At 35.7% G+C, this 22,808-nt stretch overlaps 1 protein-coding gene across 1 annotated transcript in view; it reads left to right on the top strand.

Moving 5' to 3' along the window:
* Window positions 1–22,808, top strand: part of TNKS (tankyrase) — a 207,771-nt gene that overhangs the window by 19,410 nt on the left and 165,553 nt on the right. Inside the window, exon 2 of the mRNA XM_077772826.1 lies at window positions 11,302–11,526. Within this exon, the coding sequence (XP_077628952.1) occupies window positions 11,302–11,526 (225 nt within the window). The remainder of the gene's footprint in view (window positions 1–11,301; window positions 11,527–22,808) is intronic.

A 22,808-nucleotide genomic window follows, 5' to 3' on the forward strand; every position in this document is an offset into this window, starting at 1 on the left:
ATTATATTTTTTTTGTTTCTCCACTTACATCTTCATGTCAGTATTTCCAGTTGGCTTTACTTGGTAGATTTTTGTTCTCATGTCATGCTTTCAGTATTCCCCAGTTTTTTCTCCTGAAGCATTTAATTTCCTATCTTTAAATGTCTTTTTCCCCTTTAATTTCACTTTCATTTTGTTCTTCTTTCATGGTACTTGCACTCTTCAGACATGTTATTATTTTCTGCTATGAGCTTATATTCCCTTGAAGCTAACAGCTCTTTGGGCCAATATTGCGTTATTATGGGAGACTGGGTTTGATGGAGGTCAGGTTTAGAGGTGCTGAAGGCCTGTGTTCTTGGTTTTGGTCCTCCTTCTGGACAGAGGAGAGGCCAGAAGAAGGTGTCCCTTTTGTGTCCTCTTCAAACTGTCACACTGCCCCCTATGCTACTGTGGAGTATGAACGCAATATTTCCAGCCCAGTTCTAGCCAAAAGAAGAAGGTAACATCAAGGTAGAATATTAGCACTTGTTCACGGTGAGAAGCAAAGGACCGGTGGACTCCCAATTAGGCAATTACAACGACGGTGACAGCACTTTGAGAAGAGAAGGATCAGAGAAATTCTGAGCAACCTGGATGAAGTTGAGCAAAAATTACTATCCAGAGCCTCTCTACCTGGAGGCATGTCTCCTCTGGCCAGGATACCTGATCTGTCTTTTAAGCAGATGTTTCTTCTCACAGCGGCACCCAAACATTTCGCCTTCCTTCTTCACTGTTCTGTTGTTGTTGTTGTTGTTGTTTTAATGTTATAAGCTGGAATCTGGGATTTATCTCTTACCCTTTCTGCTTCTGGTGCTTTCTCAGCTGGGTTTGGGGAAGGCACACATTCTTGATTATACGTGCCAATTAATTAAATACTATTTTATCCAAGCATAAATGTTTTTTTAACCAGGTTCTAAAAAATAGAAAAATTAATTGGCGAGAGTCTGCCTTTGACAAATGAAAAACATGCAACTTCATTGACATTGAAGTCATTTTGTGGTTAGTTTTCTAAATTGTTATTCTAGAACCAACAGGGAATATACATACTCGTTATTGCTTAACAGTGACCTTTGACCTAATGAAGTGTAAAATAGTTATTTATTGAAAATTTTTTAAATGTTTTATTTATTTCTGAGAGAGAGAGCTCATGAGCAGGGGAGGGGAATCTGAAGCAGGCTCCAGGCTCTGAGCTAGCTGTCAGCACAGAGCCCAACGCGGGGCTCAAACCTGCAAACCGTGAGATCATGACCTGAGCTGAAGTCGGACACTTAACTGACTGAGCCACCCAGGTGCCCAATAGTACTTTATTTAAAGGCTAATATAGTTAGAATTGAAATAAGAAGAGGAAGCAATAATGACTTTGAATATTAAATAGAAAATTTATGTTTCTTTGTCATAGAATATTTATTATACAGTAAGCAGGTATCTATGGTCCGTGTATATTAGACTGCATAAATTTAACCTAGTATATAGAAAACCCTTGACATTAAAAAAATGTTTTTAATGTTTATTTTTGAGAGAGAGAGAGAGAGAGCATGAGTGGGGGAAGAGCAGAGAGAAAGGGAGACAGAATCTGAAGTAGGCTTCAGGCTCTGAACTGTCAACACAGAGTCCAGTGCAGGGCTCGAACTCACAAACTGTTACATGACCTGAGCCAAAGTCAGTCGCTTAACTGACTGAGCCACCAAGGCAGCCCCACCCAGAGAGAATCTTAAGTAGGGTCCCTGCTCAGTGTGGAGCCTGCCATGGAGCTCGATCCCACAACCCTGGGATCATAACCGGCGAAATCTCAACTCAAATGGTTGTTTAAGCCTGGTTAAATAAAAACAGCTTATATAATGGAATATTGTACAACTAATTAAAAAAGAACCAGACAGCTCCATATATGTCAGTAGGTCCAGAGAGTATTGTTTTAATGTTCATTTATTTTTGAGAGAGAGAGAAATGAATGAGTAGGGGAGGGCCAGAGAGAGAGGGAGACACAGAAGCCAAAGGAGGGTCCAGGCTCTGAGCTGTCAGTATGGAGCCCAGTACGGGGCTCGAACTCACCAACCTCGAGGTCATGACCTGAGCTGAAGTCAGCCCTTTAACCAACTAAGCCACCCAGGTGACTCACACGCCCTTGACATTTTTAAAAGAATGTGTCAGAAGACTTTCCCTACTCCCCAGATTTGAGAATGCCATTATAGCATGTAATTTCCTTCATAAAATATATTAAAACTGGAAACTTACAAACTTTAGAAGATAGACCTGTACAAGAAAGCAAGGAAAATTAGAAATCATGTAGAAATGCTCTCTAGGCACCCCCTGTAATTTTGTGCCACCTCTTGCACATCAGCTAAGATACAGGTACAATTCAGATTCAGTGAAGTTATAAACTACTGTTTATGGACTTTTTGCGGTGCTCACAGATATCTGGAACTACCAGTGTTAAATAGATGAATGGTAAGTCTGTTGAGGAAAGAAAAGTTACTTAAATACCTTGTATCTATTGCATAAATATATCATAAGTAAATTTGTTTCATTGAAAGTAATTTTATTGTCATTGATGAGTTTTTATTTTGTTTTTTATTTGTATGGGAGTGGATTAATAATGCTTAAGAAAGTAAGTACATTCTTCTACTATTTTAAATTCTAGTTTTTTCTAATGTTTTTAGAGAGAATAGTGAACATTCATATCTGCCATCAAGTACCTTTTTATCTTTCCCAGCTTTGCTCTTGTGATTTCTTTGTATCAGGAAAACAATAATATATGTGAAAGTTCATTAGTATTTCCAAGATAATGTCAAACTTATTTTACTCTTACTTTGAGTATCTTCTGAGTATAATTAGGTTTTTCTATCCTTAAGGAAAAAAATTTAAATATATAAATATGGGAGATGTAATATAAATTTTCTCATTGAGTATATAAGTGTAGGTCAATGGATTTTGCAGTTCAAATGATGTACAGTAGTTGTTGCTTTGCTGACAGTCCAACTAGTGTGAAAAATATCTTTAAGCTATGACTTTGCTATCATAAATAAAAACATCACTTTAAAATACTCCAGATGCCTTAGCTTTCTCTCCTTTTATTACATTTTAGAAATCATAATTGTTAGTTAGAAAGTTTAATATCGGTCAGAGTTGTTCCTTTGAGGCTTTACTTTTAGGCAGGTGTAAAATGTTGAACATGAGTGAAACAGTTTTCTATCTCTAAACTTGGACCAGGTGAATATATGCCAAATGATCTCACATTTGATACTGAAACATTTTTGAATGGCCTTAATTTAGACTGTAACATGAGGATAAGGGAAATAGTTAAGTGTATGAGTAGACGAGCCAACATGAGTTCGCTCCTTGGTGAGTCGCAGAAACTACACCAGGTGAGTTGTTGCAGAATCTGTCGGTTATTCACTCAAAGTTCATTTTCTCATTAATCTTCACAAACAGATCTTAGATTTTGGTCAAGGCAGCACTGTGCCCAGCTATAAGCGAACTGATTTTCTAGACTTTTGGGGGAGCTGGTCAGATGACTCATTTTTGGTATAAGTGAAAGTATCTTAGAGAGGCTTCCTTAATCATAAAGACTAAGAGAAAGCCTTTTTCTCCATTTGCCCTCTTCTTTCTTGTGTGGTACCCTGAATACCAGGCTTTGAGGTGTAGCACTCTTTTCATGACCATGAGGTGACAAACAAGTAGAAGATCCTTACCCATGCTAAGCATGCCAGAGTGGAAACATTTTTAAAGAGCTTTTGTTAAACTGCTATATGAGCCTGAATTGCCTCTGACTGGACAAGTTAAATAAGATATGTGAATCTCTACACTTTTTTTTTTAAGCCTCCATTAGTTAAGTATTTTGTTATTTGTAGCTGGATGTGTTCCTCACCGATAAAGGCCCTACATGATCTAGATCTTGCCTATCTTCTGACCTCATTTTGTCATTACTACCTCTAGTCACATTAGCTAGCAGACAAATCTTGGCTGACAAACTCCTGCTCAGATCCAAACTCCTTCTGACTCAAAGGCTCTGTGTGATCTGGTTTCACTGATCGCCTCTAGTGTACCACTGCTCTCCATCCCAATATCAACAAAAACCTTTCACATACCCAAAAGTTCTTGACAAATAGTTGCAAGAAATTAATGGAGGAAAAGAAAACACAAAATGAAAGATGTGAATTTGAGGAGAGATATATCATATACGTGTATTAAAAGACTCAGTATTGTAAATTTGTCAGCATTATTGGATTAATTCTAATCAATGAGCTTAAAACATTTTTTTTCTAACACATTTCTTCATGGAACTTAAAGATACTCATACTGAACATCAAAAAGCATTAATACCCGAGATAATCTTAAACAGACAAACTGATCAACCAAAGAGAAAAGGTATAGGAAAAATAAAATTAGATTTCTGGCTCACACCATACAGACAGGTAGATTAAAGATCTAAATATGGAAAGCAGAATTATAAGAGGAATCTGGAAGAAAATGTATGAACAGTGTAAGAATAGGAAGGATTTATTATAGACTATGTAGAAAGTACAAACAGTGTGGGGAAAGATTGATGTATTTTATTATGTTGAGGTTTAAAACTTGTCTGAAATCAAACTCTGTGTAAATAGAGGGTAAGACAAGCCTTAAACAAAAGTATGTATTTTTAATTCATGTAACCAGTATAAGGTTAGTGTTTAGAAAATATAAAGATCTCCTACAAAATAATAAGAAAAAGACAAAAAATTTGGGCTAGACCGTGAACTGAAAGCTGATGGGTGAGACTTGAATGGTTAGTAAATATACAGACAGATGTTTGTATTAATTTGCATGGGTTAAGCTCCAAATATTCCAGAATTCAACCAACAGAAGTAATGCCTCAGGACATTTATTTCCTGCTTGGCAAGTCTAGAGGTAAGAAGTTCAAGAATTAGGTGAGTACTCTGTGAGCACAGTGAGGCATGTATGTAGGATTTTCATAATTGTCGTGACTTTCCCATCATGGAATCAGCAACTCCAAAAGTCACAACCTTATGGGAAAAGTTTTTTAGAAATAGAGAGGAAGGGAGAGAGGAGAAAGCAACCCTTTTCCTCTACATACATTCTATTAGCAGGAAGAAAAGTCTTTCCAGAAGCTTCTAGATTTTACATTCTTTCTTATTGCCAGTCACTGCCAAAGAGGAATGAATTCATCTCTCTGGCCTGTAATAATGAGGATTACCCCTTAGACTGGGGAGTAGTCTTAGCATATTGCGTTCTGACCGATTCCTGAGCAGTAATTGAGTTTCTGTGGCCCAACAAGAAGAGGGGATAATCACCACAACTATCAGCCTCCCTAATAGAGGGGGGAAGACCAGGTGATATTGATAATATAATATGAATGTATATAATCTAATAACATGGAATGTGAAACATAACATATAGATATATTAATATGAAATATATATAACATGTAAAAATGTATAAACACACATATGTGAAAGATATAAAAATATGCACAAGTATAACAAACGTCGAGTTTGTGTAATGATCTCTTTGGAGAAGAAAGAAGACTAGGATTAAGAGAGATTTCAACTGTATTCGTATATTTAATTTTCTAAAAAAGAGCAAATATTTGAACCCCCAAAATGTAAATTGAACAATGCGTTTTTTGTTTTTGCCTCTTCGCTTATAAAGCTTATGTATTTATGTTCACGGACATAAGATGGGAGAAATGGGTGTATTTTGGTTAAAAATGAAAATTGATAGACTGAATTAGAGGACAGTTTGGCAACATAAAAAATTTTAAATGTGTATCCTTTGACCTCATCCTTCTACTTTGAGAAGTTTATTTTATAGAACTGGACAGATGTATGAAGATACGTATACAATGGTATTTATTCGTAACTGTTTTATATAATGGCAAAATCTCCTTTTTATAATGTGGAAAACCACCCAACTAAATACATTATGACATATCCATGTAATAGAATGCTAAGTAATTCATAGGAAAATGGTGTATAGATTTAAAATTTTTGACTGAAAAATTTGAAAAGTGAAAAGCAAGAACAAAGATGTTTAAATACACACACACATGCAAAGAATGACATCTAGAAGCTTAATCATCGAAATGTTCATGGTGATCTCTGGATGATGATGGCATTACAGATGATTTTCCTTTCTGCAAACTTTGTGGGGTTTTTTTTTAATATTTTAAAATATTTCTGACATTTTTGTATCTGGAAAAGGCTTTAAGAATTTTCATTTGTAAGTTAAAAATATAAAATTAAAAGCTACTCACTTTTTGATTTAATTATGATGAAGTAAACATTATGTATATTTATGTAGTCAACAGATATTTTATTGAAGCCATTCAGGCACTGTTTTAGATGCTGCAGATACAGACAGCTCATAAGATAATTCATAAGTCAAGAATAGCTCATTTTATAGAACATCTTGAGTGGGGAGATACATAAAAGGCAAATAGATAAATGAACAGGGTACTTTTAGGTAGTGATTAAATGCAGAAAGAAAGTAAAACTGAGTGATATTGGTATCACTGATGGAAAAGTATGTGTCATGCATGGATGACTTTAAATTGGGTGGTCGACAGAGTCCTCTAAGTTGCTTATTAACTTTAGGCTGATAATTGGATGGCATAAAGAGCTAGGCATGCGAAGATCCGGGTCCAACTTCTCAGGTGGAGGACAGTGCAAAGTCGCCTAGGCTGAAAGGAGTTTGTCATATTCAAAGAACAGAGAGTGAAAGACAGAGGGAGGAAAGTCAAACACATGGGAGAGCTCACAGGGCTCCAGTTCACAGAAAGCCCTGTAGGTCCTCAGAAGTTTGTAGTAATATTATATGCATTATGGGAACCCATTGCAGGATTTTAAGCAGGCAAGTGACCTGATCTGATACATGCCTTGAAAAGATCACTATGCCTATTATGTTAAGGATGAATTGTAGGGCAGCAGATGTGACAACAGAGTCCAGTTAGAAGGGTATATGCTGTTAGAAAGTATATGCTGAAGTCTAGGCAAGAGATTATTGAACTAGAAACTGAGATGGTAGCGCTGGGGAGTAAGTAGATAGAATTGAAATGGGTATTTGGAAGCAGTTCATGAATATCAGCACTAAGGGAAAGAATCACTTAACAAAATGAGGATAATGGTATCTCCCATAGGGTGTTATCACAAGAGCTAATGCATGTCAAGTATTTGGCATCCTTTTTGACACATGAGAGCTTACAAACTGTTACTTACCATTGTTATTTTTATTATTGTCAAGAATAGGGCATGGTCTTTGAGCAAAAAGGGTTTTTCTGTAGAAGTTAAATAATACGAGTACAACTCAGATTGGATGTCTGTTAAAACACACAGTGGGTATTGGTAAAGATCAGAGAATTAGTCTTAATTTTTAGTGACTTTTGCTGGGATCAGAGAGAGAAGATTTATTGATTTCCTTCTTTACTTCATAACACTGAGCCATAAATATATGTATAAGTAGCAAGTATGTGTAAATGGCAACATTATTTCTTTAAAAAGTTGTGATTTAGCTATTTTTGAAACATGTGCTAGTTTGATGAAGTGAGACACTGAAAATCTTGTCTGCAAGTATGTGTCTGTAATGCTTTTGCTTAGGGACTATTTTCCTACAAGTGAATTAATGTTAAGTTTCTTCAAATTCTATGTAGTTCTTTGACTGTGATCCTAATTACTACTTTTATTTTGGTTCTTTAGACCCAAGTAAGCAATTCAATTATAGGGATAATTATGACTACAAACTTCGTGAAACAAAGGTCTTGTATAACCAACCATCAAAGATAATGAATTCTGTTTATGGGTAAAAATAACGTATAAGCATTTAGCATTGTCAAATGATGAATGAGCAATTTTGATTTGTACTCAATAGAACAGGTAGAATATACGTTTTAAGTAAACTTTATGTTTTAAGTAAAAGTTCCTGATTACTAAATTTCTAAGTAGTTTAGATAGAGGACTGTTTTGTGTTGTGGATAACAAAACCTGTGATTTAATACATTTCATAAATTCAAACCCAAATTAAACGAGCTAACTTCTGGGGTACCTGGGTGGCTCAGTTGGTTGAGTGGCCAACTCTTGATTTCAGCTTTGGTCATGATCCCAGGGTCGTGGGATTGAGTCCCATCTTGGGCCCTGGATGAGTGTGAGGACTGCTTAAGATTCGCTGTCTGTCCCTCTGCCCCCTCCCCCGCTTGCATGTGTGCTCTCTTTAAAACAAAACAAAACAAAACAAAACAAAAAAAGATAACTTCTTTATTGTCTTTACTGATTTTGACTATTCACCTATACCTTTTTATTTTTATTTTTTTTAACATTTATTTATTTTGAGAGAGAGAGAGACAGCGTGTGAGCAGGGGAGGGGCAGAGAGAGAATCTGAAGCAGGCTTCAGGCCCTGAGCTGTCAGCACAGAGCCCAGTATGGGGCTAGAACCTATGAGCAAAATCATGACTTGAGCCGAAGTTGGATGCTCAACCTATTGAGTCACCCAGACGCCCCCACCTCTACCTTCTTTTATAAACATATATGTGTTACACACACATATTTTATACCAAATTGTGTTTTTTATGTGATAATTAAGAAAACAGATAAAGAGAAGAAAAGGAAACTCTGTAATGCCACTACTTAGTGATTTAGTCCTTTTTTCTGTGTTTCAAATATATATGTATATATATTTTTTGTCCTGTATTTTGTTTTGTATATATTTTAATCTAAAAGACCAATCTAAAAATACTTTTCCATGTTGTTTTCTATAATACCCTGTTTTTTTCTTGCACGTATAGTTTATACTTTTTTAATCATCTTAACTGCAGTAAAATACACAAATTTAAAATTGAAAAAATTTTATTTTTAAACAAAATTTACCATTTTAGCCATTTTTTAGTGTGTAATTCAGTGCCATTAAGTATAGTCACAGTGTTCTATAGCATCCTTTTAGTACAGGATGATGTTATATGAAAAACCATCATTTATTTAACAGATACTTTATTGTTGGACATGTGAATTGTTTCCATGATTGTCCATAAATAGTGCTTTGATAAATATCTTGTGCAGAATCTTTGTTCAGATAATGCTATATTTTTTTCTAAAATGTACCAGGCAGCCCTTTCTCTCTATGGGTCCTGTCCCTATGCTTTAATAAAACCACTTTTTTTGCACCAAAAAAAACAAAACAAAATAAACGAAGTATGATACCAGTTTGCACTCACATTATCAGTGTATGAGCACAATTCCATTTCTTCACCCTCTTACTGATACCAAGCAGTTTCTGTTTTTGTTTTTTATATTTTAGATCTAAAAGTGTTAGTAAAAAGTAAATACACACGTTGCTCTTTTGCTTCAAAGTTGTAATGGATACTTTTTAAAAAAGTATCCATTTTTTTATTAAAATTTTTTAATGCTTCATTTATTTTTGAGAGGCACAGAGTACGAGCTGGGGAGGGGTAGAGAGACAGGGAGACACAGAATCTGAAACAGGCTCCAGGCTCTGAGCTGTCAGCACAGAGCCCTACGTGGGGCTTAAACTTGTGAACTACAGGATCATGACCTGAGCCAGAGTCGGATGCTTAACCGACTGAGCCACCCAGGTGCCCCTGGATACTTTTTAAAATGCCAGGTGATAAGTTTAAAAATATCTATTTTAACCTATTTGTTAGTGAAGAAAGGAAATTCAGTCTCAAGTATTATTAATGCATTGATTAGGGAAATGTGAGTTTGCCATGGAGGCTTTATTCAAACCATAGAGGGAAAATGATGCAATCTTCATGAGCAAGGAAAGTATGTGTGGCTCAGTGGCAGAGTAAGGTTATGCTAGTAGGTAGTAGGGTGAGAAGCACGCTGAAGTTAGAGAAATAAACAGAACCTAACATCTATAAAGTTGAGCAGATATTAAAAAACAAACAGCAAGATGGTGATATTTACATTAGCATGTATCCTCTACTTTGGGTATTGCAAAGGTAGTAGTACAAAATTGACCTCTTTTCACCCAAAATTTTCAGCTTAATTTGAAGGATATTTTCTACAGAAACCCACTTCCGACCTTGTAATACGTATCTGTGGAAACATAATCTTTTACTTTGAAGACTTTTTCTTAGAGCCTGCTCTCCTGAATTAAATGAATTTCTATAGATAGTATGGGGAAAATTATCTTGAAACAAGTCTCTTTTTTTCAATTTTCCTCATAGTTCTCATTTAGTTTATTTATGCATAAAATGGGGAAAGATATGACGGTTTTATTCTTTTAGTTTTATTTATGATGCCATTTTCTAAACTACATTACACAGTAAGTAATAGCATAGAGGTATTGATACTTAGAGAGTAAGACCAAATAAAATTTAAAGTAGCAAAGGAAGAATCCTTAATAAAGTGTATTAGCTTATAAAGATAAAAATACTAATGCTTATGGTTTCCTTTCTTTTTAATCCATAACAACGTAACTTATAATTTCGTCACTGCACTAAAATTTAAAATTGTCAGCAGCTTTTTTTCCCTTTCTAAATCCTCATCATGCTGGACTTTGCATAATGTTGTTGCCCTTTGACTTTTATAATGTACTTTCTTCATAATCTTCACCTTTCTCAGCATGTGCCTAGTTCTTATACTGCTTCTGATCCACTCTGGCTCCGTCCCCCACTTTTTCTGTCTGAAAATTATGATACTTCTCACTAGTTTTCTGGTTCTGCATTTCCAAATGCCTCTGTTCGGGCTTCTTGGTCATATTATTTCCTTAGAGTTACTAAATCCAGGCTTGCAATATTTTAGTTTGGTCCTAATTCCCAAGAGTAGAGTGTTTTGCCGTTATTTTTAATTCTTCCTTTTCTAAGATCTTGTAACCAAACTATTACACATATTTCTAGTATCCCTATGTTCTTCTCTATAAGGTTGTAATTTGTCTTAGATTTAGTTGTCAGCAGTATTTAAATAACCTTTATTTCTTAAAATATAGAGATGGATTTTATAGATATAATAATTTTTCTTGTGAAACATGAGAGGAAAGTGCTTCGGACAGGAGTCTTCTTCTATTTTGTATTTCTAGCACAGTTGCCCAGCCCATAAAAGATGTTGAAGAAATGTCTTTCAAATGAACCGCCCAAAGACCTCAGGAACTTTCTTAGTTCCGAGTTCTCTAAGAGGAGAGAATCAATCCATTTGGATGGTAGCCATTTTTTAAACCCTTTTTTGCTACAGTACTTCAGGTGTTCATATTTGTTAATATTAATATTATTAAAGAAATTCTAGTGTTTTGGTGTTTTTGTTTTTTTACGAAATTGTTTCCATATATATTCTCCTTTTCAGGTTTTGGAAGGAAGGATGTGGTAGAACACTTGCTACAGATGGGTGCTAATGTCCATGCTCGTGATGATGGCGGTCTCATCCCGCTTCATAATGCCTGTTCTTTTGGCCATGCCGAGGTCGTGAGTCTGTTACTGTGTCAAGGAGCCGATCCAAATGCCAGGGATAACTGGAACTACACGCCTCTGCACGAAGCTGCTATTAAAGGGAAAATCGACGTATGTATTGGTAAGTATAAGTTGTAAGATCAATCTGACAGGTATAAAATTTGAAATGAAGGTTTAGCATTTTTTCTCTCGTTTTTTTTTTTTTTTTTAATTGTGGTGCAGATAGTGTTCTCTCAGAATAAATAAAGAAGGCCTTATTACTTTTTATTCTTAGAAGACTTTTTTTTCCCCATCAAAAGGGAAGTAGAGAGATGGCAATATAAAGTTGGTTAAGAACAGGATTCACAACATAAACTTTCCAAATGCAAGTCAAATGCCAACTGACGTGGAACTAACTTTTGATGGATTGCTATTATCAAATTTAGTTAATTTATAGTCTCTTTAAAAGACTGCAGATTTTCCATATCATATGTTTGCACGTATAGGAGGATTAGGAGGAACTTGATGAAGGAACAAGGGGGAGAAGAAGGGCAGAAATGGTGGGGGAAAGGGAGAGAAGCAAACCATGAGAGACTCTTGAATGCTGACAAAAACTGAGGACTGATGGATGTGGGGGGAGGGGGGGATGGGCATGGAGGAGGACACTTGTGGGGATGAGCACTGAGTGTTATGTGGAAACTAATTTGACAATAAACTATTAAAAAAAAAAAAAAGACTGCAGATTTTCCATTCTAGCATCAAATGCGAGCCATTGTAAAATACAAGTTCTTACTGAATTGGATGACTTACTGGAATGTTTCAGGCTGATTCAGGGAAAGTCATCCAGCGCTAAGGCACAATCTTTTTTCCTCATGTTGCTAAAATTGAATGCCAGTTATTAGCACTGGACAGCTTTGAGTGAGTGGTTCGAATACAGTAGTATTAAAAGCTTAATATTTTCAACATGTGCCATAGTCTAGAAAAACAGCTGTTTCAAGTAAAATTAAACTTTTCAACCATTTTAAATATTGAGCTTATATGAAATTGTATTCAACCAACATTTCTTTCTCTTTCATATTTACCTAAATGTGTATATATGTATATATTTTAGATTTTACTTTATTATATAAAAATCTTTCATTTTGAAATCTAAAACAAGCTTCTAGAAGAAAAGCCTAGTTTCTTTTGAGTATATCTGTTTCTTGACACTCAAGATGGTGGATGTTTAACCCATGGCAGATTGGTTTTCATAATTGTCTTTCAGGGTGACATCCATTTCAAGTTTAATCTTTCATTTTTATCTTTATGATAAAACTCAAATATATATGTCATTTTTAAAGATACAGTGATGGTGGTGTTATTAAAAATTTCTCCCTCTTCATAGCCATCTATTCCAGCTTCCACTATATTTTTCATTCTTCCTCAAATTGCAATTCCTGACATATAGCTTCTTTATCACATTGTCTTTTGTTATCTTTTCTCCCTTGTACATCTGTTGACATAAGCCTTTGGGTATCCTGGTCCTTTTTGGATCTCTGAGAGCTTCCATTTTCAGTTGATTCTCCCATTTCTTTCTAAGTCTTTAACTAAAACAGCCACGTCCTGGACTGAGTCATTACATAAAACTACCTGAAAAGCTTGAACTTCTAAAATATCCTCTCTGACCACAAAACCTCTCTTAAGTTACTCGTGTTAAGTTACCATGTGATAATTATTTTTGAATTTGCGACTTAGTCTTACCTAATCTAAACTTTCAACTTCCTACCTTTATCCCTTCTTGCTTTACCTTGTCATATCCATTGGATTTTTCCATCATTAGTCACAAAATTTTATATAGTTTTCACCTTCTTGAATTATCTTTTCTAGGCTTTGGTATTAAATTTTCTTACCTGTGCCCCTCTGAATATCTTATTGCAATTAATATTCTTTCCTCCTCTTCCTAATCCCACTCCCAAAATTACATAATGAAAATGCACCTTTTATCTAGGTTCTTTTGGAATAAGAAGACTAGATGTAGGACTTGAATTTTCACAGAATGGATCCCCGCAGTCCCCCGGCCCCTTGTCCTCGGTGTACTCTGGCACATATTGCTTTCCTTCTGTTTAAGTGCTTGTGTCTTAGAAAAGGTGAGAGACGGGGAAGGGCACCTTCAAAACTATAATGAAGATATAATTGAGGCTGTAGCTGCTATTAAAATAGTTATTATGGGAAGTAAAATTGGTTATAGATCCTTCTGTACATTTAATTAGCTTTCAGGAATCTATTAAGAAACCAAATATACCAAAATCTCTGATTATGCAGTATATCATATTTTGTGAATTGAGTATAGTTAAGAAACTCTGAAATGTTTCTATTAGGCAAATTTCCACTTTGGGACAACTAGATGAAAACTTGAGTCTGATGGTTTGGAGAAATTAGTGTACAAAATTAATTTTTGGAAGAATTTTGCCTAGATGATGAAATCCTAACCTGATTATTTTCAGATTAATCATATCTCCATGTATGAGGTATAATCGTGGCTTTTTTTTTTTTTTTTTAATTTATAAAAGTAGAGCCAAGCCACGTTGTCACTGGTTTAAAGGAGGCAGCAGGATGGATTGCTTCAAAGCATATGTTCTGGGCTTGTATCCCTGATGTGACCAGTGATCACCTGCTCTATGAGATCAGGGGCCATTTAAGTGCCATGTTTATATGTGAAATGGGAATACTTGGGTTCTTGGGGAATTAGCTGATAACACATTTAAGTACTTAGAATATCTGATACAGTGAACATTAAATATTGATTGCTGGCTTTTTTCACTGAAGTATAATTGATATAATTTCAGGTATACAACATAGTGATTAGACAAGTTTATACTTCATGCTGTGCTCACCACAAGTATAGCTGCCATCTGTCACCTCACAGTGCTATTACAATTACATTGACTCTATTCCCAGCGCTGTACCTTTCCTCCCTATGACTTACTCCTTCCATAACCGGAACCCTGTACCTCCCACTCCACTGCATGCCTTTTTCCCATCCTTGAACCCCCTTCCCTTTGGCAACCACCAGTCTGTTTCTGCTTGTTTGTTTGTTTGTTTGCTTTTCTTTTTTTTTTAGATTGCACATATAAGTGAATGCATATGGTATTCTTCTTTCTCTATTTATTTCACTTAACATAATACCCTGTAGGTTAAAAAAAACACCCTCTGGGTCCATCACTTTGTAAATGGCAAGATCTTACACATTTTTACGGCTGAGTGATAGTCCATTGTATGTGTGTGTATACCACATCTTCATCCTTTCATCTGTCAGTGCACACTTGGGTTGCTTTCATCTCTTGGCTATTGTAAATAATTCTGCAGTAAACGTAGGGGTGCATGTATCTTTTTGAAGCAGTGTTTTCATTTTCTTTGAGTAAATACCCAGTAGTAGAATTACAGGATTGTGTGATAGTTCTCCTTTTAATTTTTTGAGGAACCTCCATACTGATTTCCACAGTGGCTACACCAGTTTGCATTCCCACCAATTTCATGAGGGTTCCTTTTTCTCCACATCCTTGCCAACACTTGCTACGTCCTATCTTTTTGATTCTAGCCATTCTGACAGGTATAAGAGCTATTATTGGTTGCTATTATTATTGCTAAGATCGCAATCTGAATTGTGACTACTATGTAATGTATACTTCCTGGTTTCTTTTGTTTGCCCTTTATTGACATTTTTTAAAGGCCAATTTAAAGTCTATTCCAACAAAACAAACAAATAAAAACAGACACAAATACAAGAGTAAACTAGTGGTTGGCAGAAGGGAGGTCAGCGGGGGTATGGGTGAAATAGGTGAAGGAGATTAAGAATACAGACTTAAAGTTTAAAAATCAAAAAATCTATCCCATGTGTTTCTTAGATGCTATTTAGCTACCATCCAAAACAAAAAACAAAAAAACAAAACAGAATACTGCCCAAGATTATTTTAAAAAATCAACTTTAAATGCTTGAATAGTTAAACCAACTACTTAAGGCAGAGGTCATAGTTCATTATAGTAATGTCAATGATATAATCTTTATATTATATCTAACAAGCCTAATTTATTTTAGAAATCAATACTTCTAACTTTAGAACTTACTCATTTCTCTCTACTTCTCTCTACTCCCAGGAATCAAGTCTCTAAAAAATAAAATAAAAGACATCTTCTTTTCTGAATATATGTTATGTGGGGTTTTTTTTGAGACTATCCAAGTGTTAGTGCTTTGAAGTTCATTTTAAAAACAAGTTGTAGATGTATCTTCTGCAAAGTTAACTGATATAAAGTCTGCCAGAATAATGGACATTTGTCTTTTGTTTGTTTAATTTTGGCTAACTAGTATCCAGCTGCTTTTCCTGATTTTGGAGATTTAAAACTATGGTCATTATGGAGAGGAATACACAGGGATGATCTGTTTTGGTCAAGCAGACACACTCCTTCCCCTTCCATATTGTAGAATTTTGAGTACAAAGACTTAGAGATATTTACGATTTTTTTTAGCATTTATTTATTTTTGAGAGATAGAGAGACAGAGCATGAGTGGGGGAGGAGCAGAGAGAGAGGGAAACACAGAATCTGAAGCAGGCTCCAAGCTCTGAGCTGTCAGCACCAAGCCTGACGCGGGGCTCGAACTAATGGACTGCAAGGCCATGACCTGAGCCAAAGTCCGGTGCTCAACCAACTGAGTCACCCAGGCACCCCAAAAGGCTTAGAGGTGTTAAGGAATCATTCATAACAGCAATGTTTTTCCTATGGTATTGGTAGTGGCTCTGCCCGTTTAAGGTAGACAGAATGGGTTTTTGTCATTTCCCAGTGTATATAACACAGAGATCCTGAAAAGAGAGCTAAGTGGAAGTTCTAGTATGGGGCCTTTAAACTAATAAGGAAATCTCTTGAATCTTCATGTAATTCCAACGCATGCACATTTATATCACAGTCCCATCTCTGCTTATACTGTGTGATTCTCAAGGGAGAGAGAGAAAGAGCAAGTTCCCTTTGGAGACTTCTGGTTCTTCAGTGGCCACAGGACAGCCCGCTTACTTCCACAGCAGACAGTTTCAACGGTGCAAGGTTTCATAACACCTGTGGGATTCTCACTGATTGGAATGCGCAGGGTTTAGACCTGAAAACCCAGTAAACCAAATGAAAAATTCTCAGAGGGGAAGATTGAACAATCTGAATGCATACCCCTGAATGAAAAAATAAAAATAAAAAGATTCCATCAGGGAAATTAAACTGTACTATGGGAGAAACTTCCTGGGGCCCAAACAATCTAGATTATTATTTTTTTCAAAGTAAAAAATTCAGTAGATGACTTAAAGACCACATTAGTAGCATCAAAGATCGCATATAAGAAATAACCCCAAGTACAGAGCAAAATGTTAGCATAAAGAAGTCCTGAAAAAAGGTAAATAGACCCAGGAAGTCAACATCTTTTAAAACCTTACATGTGATAGGAGTTTCAGGAGGGAAAAAGAAAAAAAATTACTGATGGAAGAGATCGGTAATAGTTAAATGATAAGCATAGAACAACCCGAGTCTTGATATTGAAAAGGCTCACAGAGCTCTCTGCTGTATTGATGTGAAAAGACACACTGAGGAAGATATGTATCTATATACTGAACTTTTCCAGGCAGAAAGAATAAGTTGCCTACAAAGGGAAAAATTAAGTGAAGAACTTTCCATTTACAACACTGAAAACTTGAAGTCAGACTACTAGAAGAAAAAAACCTGTAATTCGCTTGATTAAGAGGAGTTCTTAAGCTTTGTGGGAGTATGAAAGGCTGAATAGAGCAAGTGATGTTACTTTAGAGAAACAAAGCTCCTGTCACTTGCTTTCTTTCTTTCTATACTTTGAAATAATTCTTGACTTCATTTGTCTTACATGCAAACACTAAGAGGATCCTTCATATATATATATAACTCCTACTTAAAAATCTAACAATTAGCACTTTAAAAATATTTTCAGGCTCCAAAAGTTTTTTTCAAGCTCAATGGTATTATATTATACTGGTTGGAGTCTAAGAGATGTGGGTTTTTGAACAAGGTACTTATTCTCTTTTAGTGATTAAAATGGTGGTAATAACTGTACTTCATATAGCTGGTAAGGGGATTAAGTGAGAAAATGCAGATAAAACATCTTCATGTAATATCTGGGTGGTGTATGTGCTCAGTGATTGGTAATTGCTCTTATGTTAATATAAAAATAACATCAGAAATAACATTCCTATTGTGTTACATAGTATTGATTCAGGTACTTTTATATTTGTTGAAAAATGTAAGAAAATATAGAGGTAAGATGATATTTTTCTAAGAAGTCTTTAAGCAAATTGGTTTATTAGAAAGATTAGGCCAACTTTACATAGTAACATTTAATACCATAATTAAAGTTAGCTACTGGAATGAATTAATAAAAATTCTTAGCTACATTCTCATTTTTTTCTTATCCCAATTTAGAACTTCAGTTAATTATTTCATATATAATAGGATTTCTGCCCTTTTTCCCCCCATTATTTACCATTTGGGGAGTCTTACATAATTGTGTTTTGTCTGTTTTTCTTTTTCTTTGCCATAGAAATGGGAATGCCTTAGTTTGTGAGCATTCAACTGGATAAAACTTAAGTTCATTCAATCAAATGTAATATATTAACCTGGATAAGATCCTGGTTCAGAAAAAAGTTAAAGCAGAAATTATTATGTTATACAGTTTATATAATTTTTATATAAATACACTCATGTATGTACAAGCGTGTGTGTGTGTGTGTGAAATTAGGCAGTAAATAACCTAACTGATGATTCATTTAACTTATGGGCTGATAAAAATGAGCACGGAAGTTTTCAGCAATAGGGAAGACCTTACTCTTAGAGTAATTGAAGACAGTTGTGGTCTGCTGCAGGGGGCAACAAAATAGGAAATCCTGGGACCTTGTGACTGCTCTTGGCTCTCTCATTAGTAAGCACTTTGACTTGGGATGGATTATGGGCCAGGTTACTCCCTGTGCCTTGGTTACTTCGCTTGTCAAGTGGAAATAATAGAACTGCTGTATTTATTTTTTACCTTGCTGTTATTTTATAGAGATAATATGAGACGGTAGAATGTCCTATGGGTTACAGTGTGCTTTTAAAATTTACAGTTATAAGAAGGGACATGCTATATGTAGTATGCAGCAAAATAATAGCCCAGAGATGTCTGCATCCCAATTTCTGGAACCTGGGAATGTTTTAGTTTACATGCAAACAGGAATTAAAGTTACAGATAGCATTAGGGTTGCCAGTCAGTTAACCTAAAGATGGAGAGAGATCCTGAATTATCTTGGTGGGCCTCAAGTATCACAAGGTTCCTTAAAATTGGAAAAGGGAGACAGGAAGGAAGTCAGAATGATGCATTGTAAGAAGGATTCAACCAGCCATCACTTTCTTTGAAAATGGGGAAGGAGGCCATGAACCAAGGAATGCAGGGGCCTCTAGGAGACTGAAAAAGCAGGGAAATGGGGGCGCCTAGTTTTCCCATTGGTTATACCTTATGACTATTTATAGTACAATACTAAGCACAGGAAACTCGTGTTGGTACATTGTTTGTATAGTTCTGTGCCATTTCATCACATTTGGGAATTCATGTAATTACTACTGCAATCCAGATACAATACTTTTATCACAAAGATCACTCTCATTCTACCTATTTATGGTGTACTTTTATGGTCTACTCCCCAACCCCCATCCTTAACCCCTAAGAACCACTAATCTGTTTCAGTCTGTATAATTTTGTCACTTTGAAAATGCTAGAATCACATGGTATGTGATTTTTTTGAAATTGGCCTTTTTCCCACACTGCACAGTGCCTTTCAGTTTTGTTTGTTTAATTGCTGATTAGTATTTCATGTTGTTGATATACCATGATTTAGCCCTTCACCAAGTGAGAGACATTTTGGTTGTTCCCAGTTTCAGACTATTATAAATAAATCTTCTATGAACATTTGTGTACAAATTTTTACATGGATATGAGTTTTCGTTTTTCTAAGATAAAAGTTCTGGAGTATGATGACTGGATCTTAAGTTAAGTGTTTGTTTAGTTTTCTAAAGAAGCTGTCATACTGTTTTCCAGAGTGTTATATCATTTTCCATTCCTAACTACAGTACGTGAGAGATCTAATTTCTCTGCATCTTGCCAGCATTTGGTATTGTCACTTTCTTTTATTTTAGCTATTCTAATAGGTATGAAGGGATAGCTCAGGGTGATTTCAATTTGTACTTCCTAATGGCTAGGGATGTTAAATGTCTTTTCACATGCTTATTTACTGTCTGTATATCCTTTGTTTGCCCTTTTTCTTTTTTTTAAATTTTTTTAAAGGTTTGTTTATTTTTGAGAGAAGAGAAAGCAGGGGAAGGTCAGAGAGAGACAGACACAGAATCTGAAGCAGGCTCCAGGCTCTGAGCTGTCAGCACAGAGCTGGACACAAAACTTGAACCCACAACCATGAGATCATGACCTGAGCCAAAGTCAGATGCTTAACCAACTGAGCCACCCAGGTGTTCCTTGCCCCATTTTTTAAAATGGAGTAAGATGCTGTATTACCTGGGATACATTAACTTGCAAATAACATAACACCTCACCATTGATCGCTTAAACAACAAATACTTTATTGTTTTCAAACATTTGGCACTTGCTAGGCATTTAGATTTATACATTGGTGAGTAAAACAGAATTTAAAAATGTTTATAGCATCAAAATAGATGGTGATATACTTGGTCCAAAAAAATAATTATTTGAATATAAACTGATTAAGAGTATTTTAAGTAACAAAATTGATATGAATGCTCAGATAGACTCCTCTTATCTCAAGTGAGAAAATGTTCCATTTTACATTTTTGGAAATCAAACAGTTGAGTTTTCCATAATCTTTACAATTTATCCTAACTGATTTAATTTTATTATTTGAATACCATTAATCTGATATTAAATCTTATGGTTCCAGCCTGTAGTAAATGAAGAATAATCCACTTTGTGTTGAGTAGATTTGATTGGAGAATTAGGAAACTTGGAAGCTAGATAGGAATTCTGGATTGTGGTTGGTAGTAGGATCAGCTAGACCAGAAGGGTCTGCTATCATTTACAGAATAGAGGACGTTTGCAAAGGGTCAGACAGGTATTTGTGGTTATAATAAATACTCCATGTAAAGTTGTCAGACTGCATGTCACATGGTTGAGTCAGGAACTCAACCACTCAGGAAAACTGAGAATGGAGATGTGAAGAACCAACCTGGCTCTGGGGACTTCAATAGCTCAGGTTTGTGGACCTCCTCACTAGAACTTCCCAGTGATGTTGATGTGTCTTGGCTTCAGATCCAGTCTGGTTTTCAGACTTGAGATAGAAAGAATCTGATGCCCCAGCTAGAGTCAGATGTTGACTTTTAACCAGTCATCTTTGTTATCAGAAGTTTGGCTCTCCGGGCCTCACTCTAGCAACAGGGTGCCATTCCTAGAGAGGTACCAAGTGGTGAGGTACAGACGCTAGGGTGAGTCAGGGAGACCAAGAAGTAAAAACGAGTTTGGTTTTGAATTTGGATTCCTTCAAATATTGAATAATAATTAGCATTCTTTGAGCCATGCCATCATGCCTTCAAGGATACCTTCATACTGTTTCTGGGTTAAGGAAAAAAAACTATTCTATATAAACTTCTATTTTATTGTGTGTGTATGTGCTGCTGCCCAGGGTATCTCTTCTGTTGCAACATACTCCATTGTCCCATTGGACTTTGTTTACAAAATCGGTGTTAAAAGCTAAAATCATTAAGTATTACAAGACAGTGACAGCAGAGCATAAACCTAGCCTGGGGCCCTGTGCAGCTGCACAGGTTATATGTCTTGATCAGATCACACCTTCGGCCTGGTTAAAGTGCTCCACAAAGAATTCTCTATACTCGAATGACATCTTAATCCCTTATCAGGGTGCTCCTTGATCTGGGTGAGGCTCCCACCTACATCATGGACCTCATGCCTATCACTCTCTCCCTTTCTTCCTGTTACAGCTTCACTGGCCTTTTTGTCTCTGGAATGAGCCAAATGTGTGTCTTTACCAGGATCTGCGTAGTTGTTATTTTGCCTAGAACACATTCGTCTCAGATTTTCACACACGATGTTAAATCCTTGTACCTTTGCTATGATGCTATCATAATGTCTTGCCCTGCCCTGCTTGTCTGGTTTCTCGAACCATTTTTCATTTTACCAACCATGTTTCATTTTACTTAATAGCACTTATTATCTGGAATTATATATTTGTTGAATCATATATTTGACTGTCACCTCTGTGTTCTCTTCCCTACTCTGTGCCTGAGTAAAAACACAGGAACCTTGTCTGCCTTATTTTGCACTGTTTCCAAGAGTACATACCTCTGTGCCTACCCAGAGCAAAAACCACCTCGTTGTGGTTTTATTTTGCATTTCCCTGATGAGTAACAGTGAGCATCTTTTCATGTGCCCTGTGGCCATTTGTGTATATTTTTTGGAGATATGCCTGTTTATGTCCTTTGCCCATTTTTAAGTGGATTGCCTCTTTATTATTGAATTGTAAGTGTTTTTTAATATATCTAGAAGCATGTTTTATCCCAAAAACATGATTTGCAAATATTTTCTCCCATTCTGTGTTGTCTTTTCACTTTCTTGATAACATACTTTGAACGTTTTTAATTTTGATGATTTGATTAATAACATTAAAAAGTCTACTTTTTCTTTTGTTGTTTGTGCTTTGGTGTCAAAAGAATGAATCCTTTGCCAAATCTCAGGTTATGAAGAGTTAACCCTGTTTTCTTCTAAACATAGGGAGCATTTCTTCTGTGTTTTATAGTTTTAGTTCTTTTTTTTGGTCTGCGATCCAAATGGAGTTAATACTTGTGAGATAAGAGGTCCAACTTTGTGGGTATCTAGTTTTCCCATTCAATTCACAGTATTTCTTTATAATCCTTTTTATTTCTGTAGTAATGTAATCCTTTCATGTGTGATTCTGGTTATTTGAGTCTTCTTTTTCTGAGTCCGTTTAGCTAAAAGTTTGGTAGCTTATGTTACTGTACTTCTCGGTAGTTCCTTCCTTTTTGTTGTGTAGTGTTCCCACATGGATGTAGTCCAGTTGACAGCCATTTGGGTGCTTTCCAGTCTGTGGCTGTTACGAAGAATGCTGCTGTGGACACTGGTGTGTAGGTCTTGGTGTGAACATATTGTTTCCTTTCTCGTAGGTGGATGCCTAGGAATGGGATTGCTAGATGGAATGCTATGTCTGTGTTGAACTTTCTAAGAAGCTGAATTTTCCTGATGGCTGAATGTATTAAGCATATTTTCATCCTTACTGGTTATTTGTGTATATTATTTTTTGAGATTTCAGTTCAGATCTTTTCTTTTCTTTCTTTCTTTTTTTTTTTTTTTTTTTTTCA

The sequence above is a fragment of the Crocuta crocuta genome, unplaced genomic scaffold (assembly GCF_008692635.1).
Source record: "Crocuta crocuta isolate KB4526 unplaced genomic scaffold, BGI_CrCroc_1.0 scaffold140, whole genome shotgun sequence".
Taxonomy (NCBI): Eukaryota; Metazoa; Chordata; class Mammalia; order Carnivora; family Hyaenidae; genus Crocuta; species Crocuta crocuta.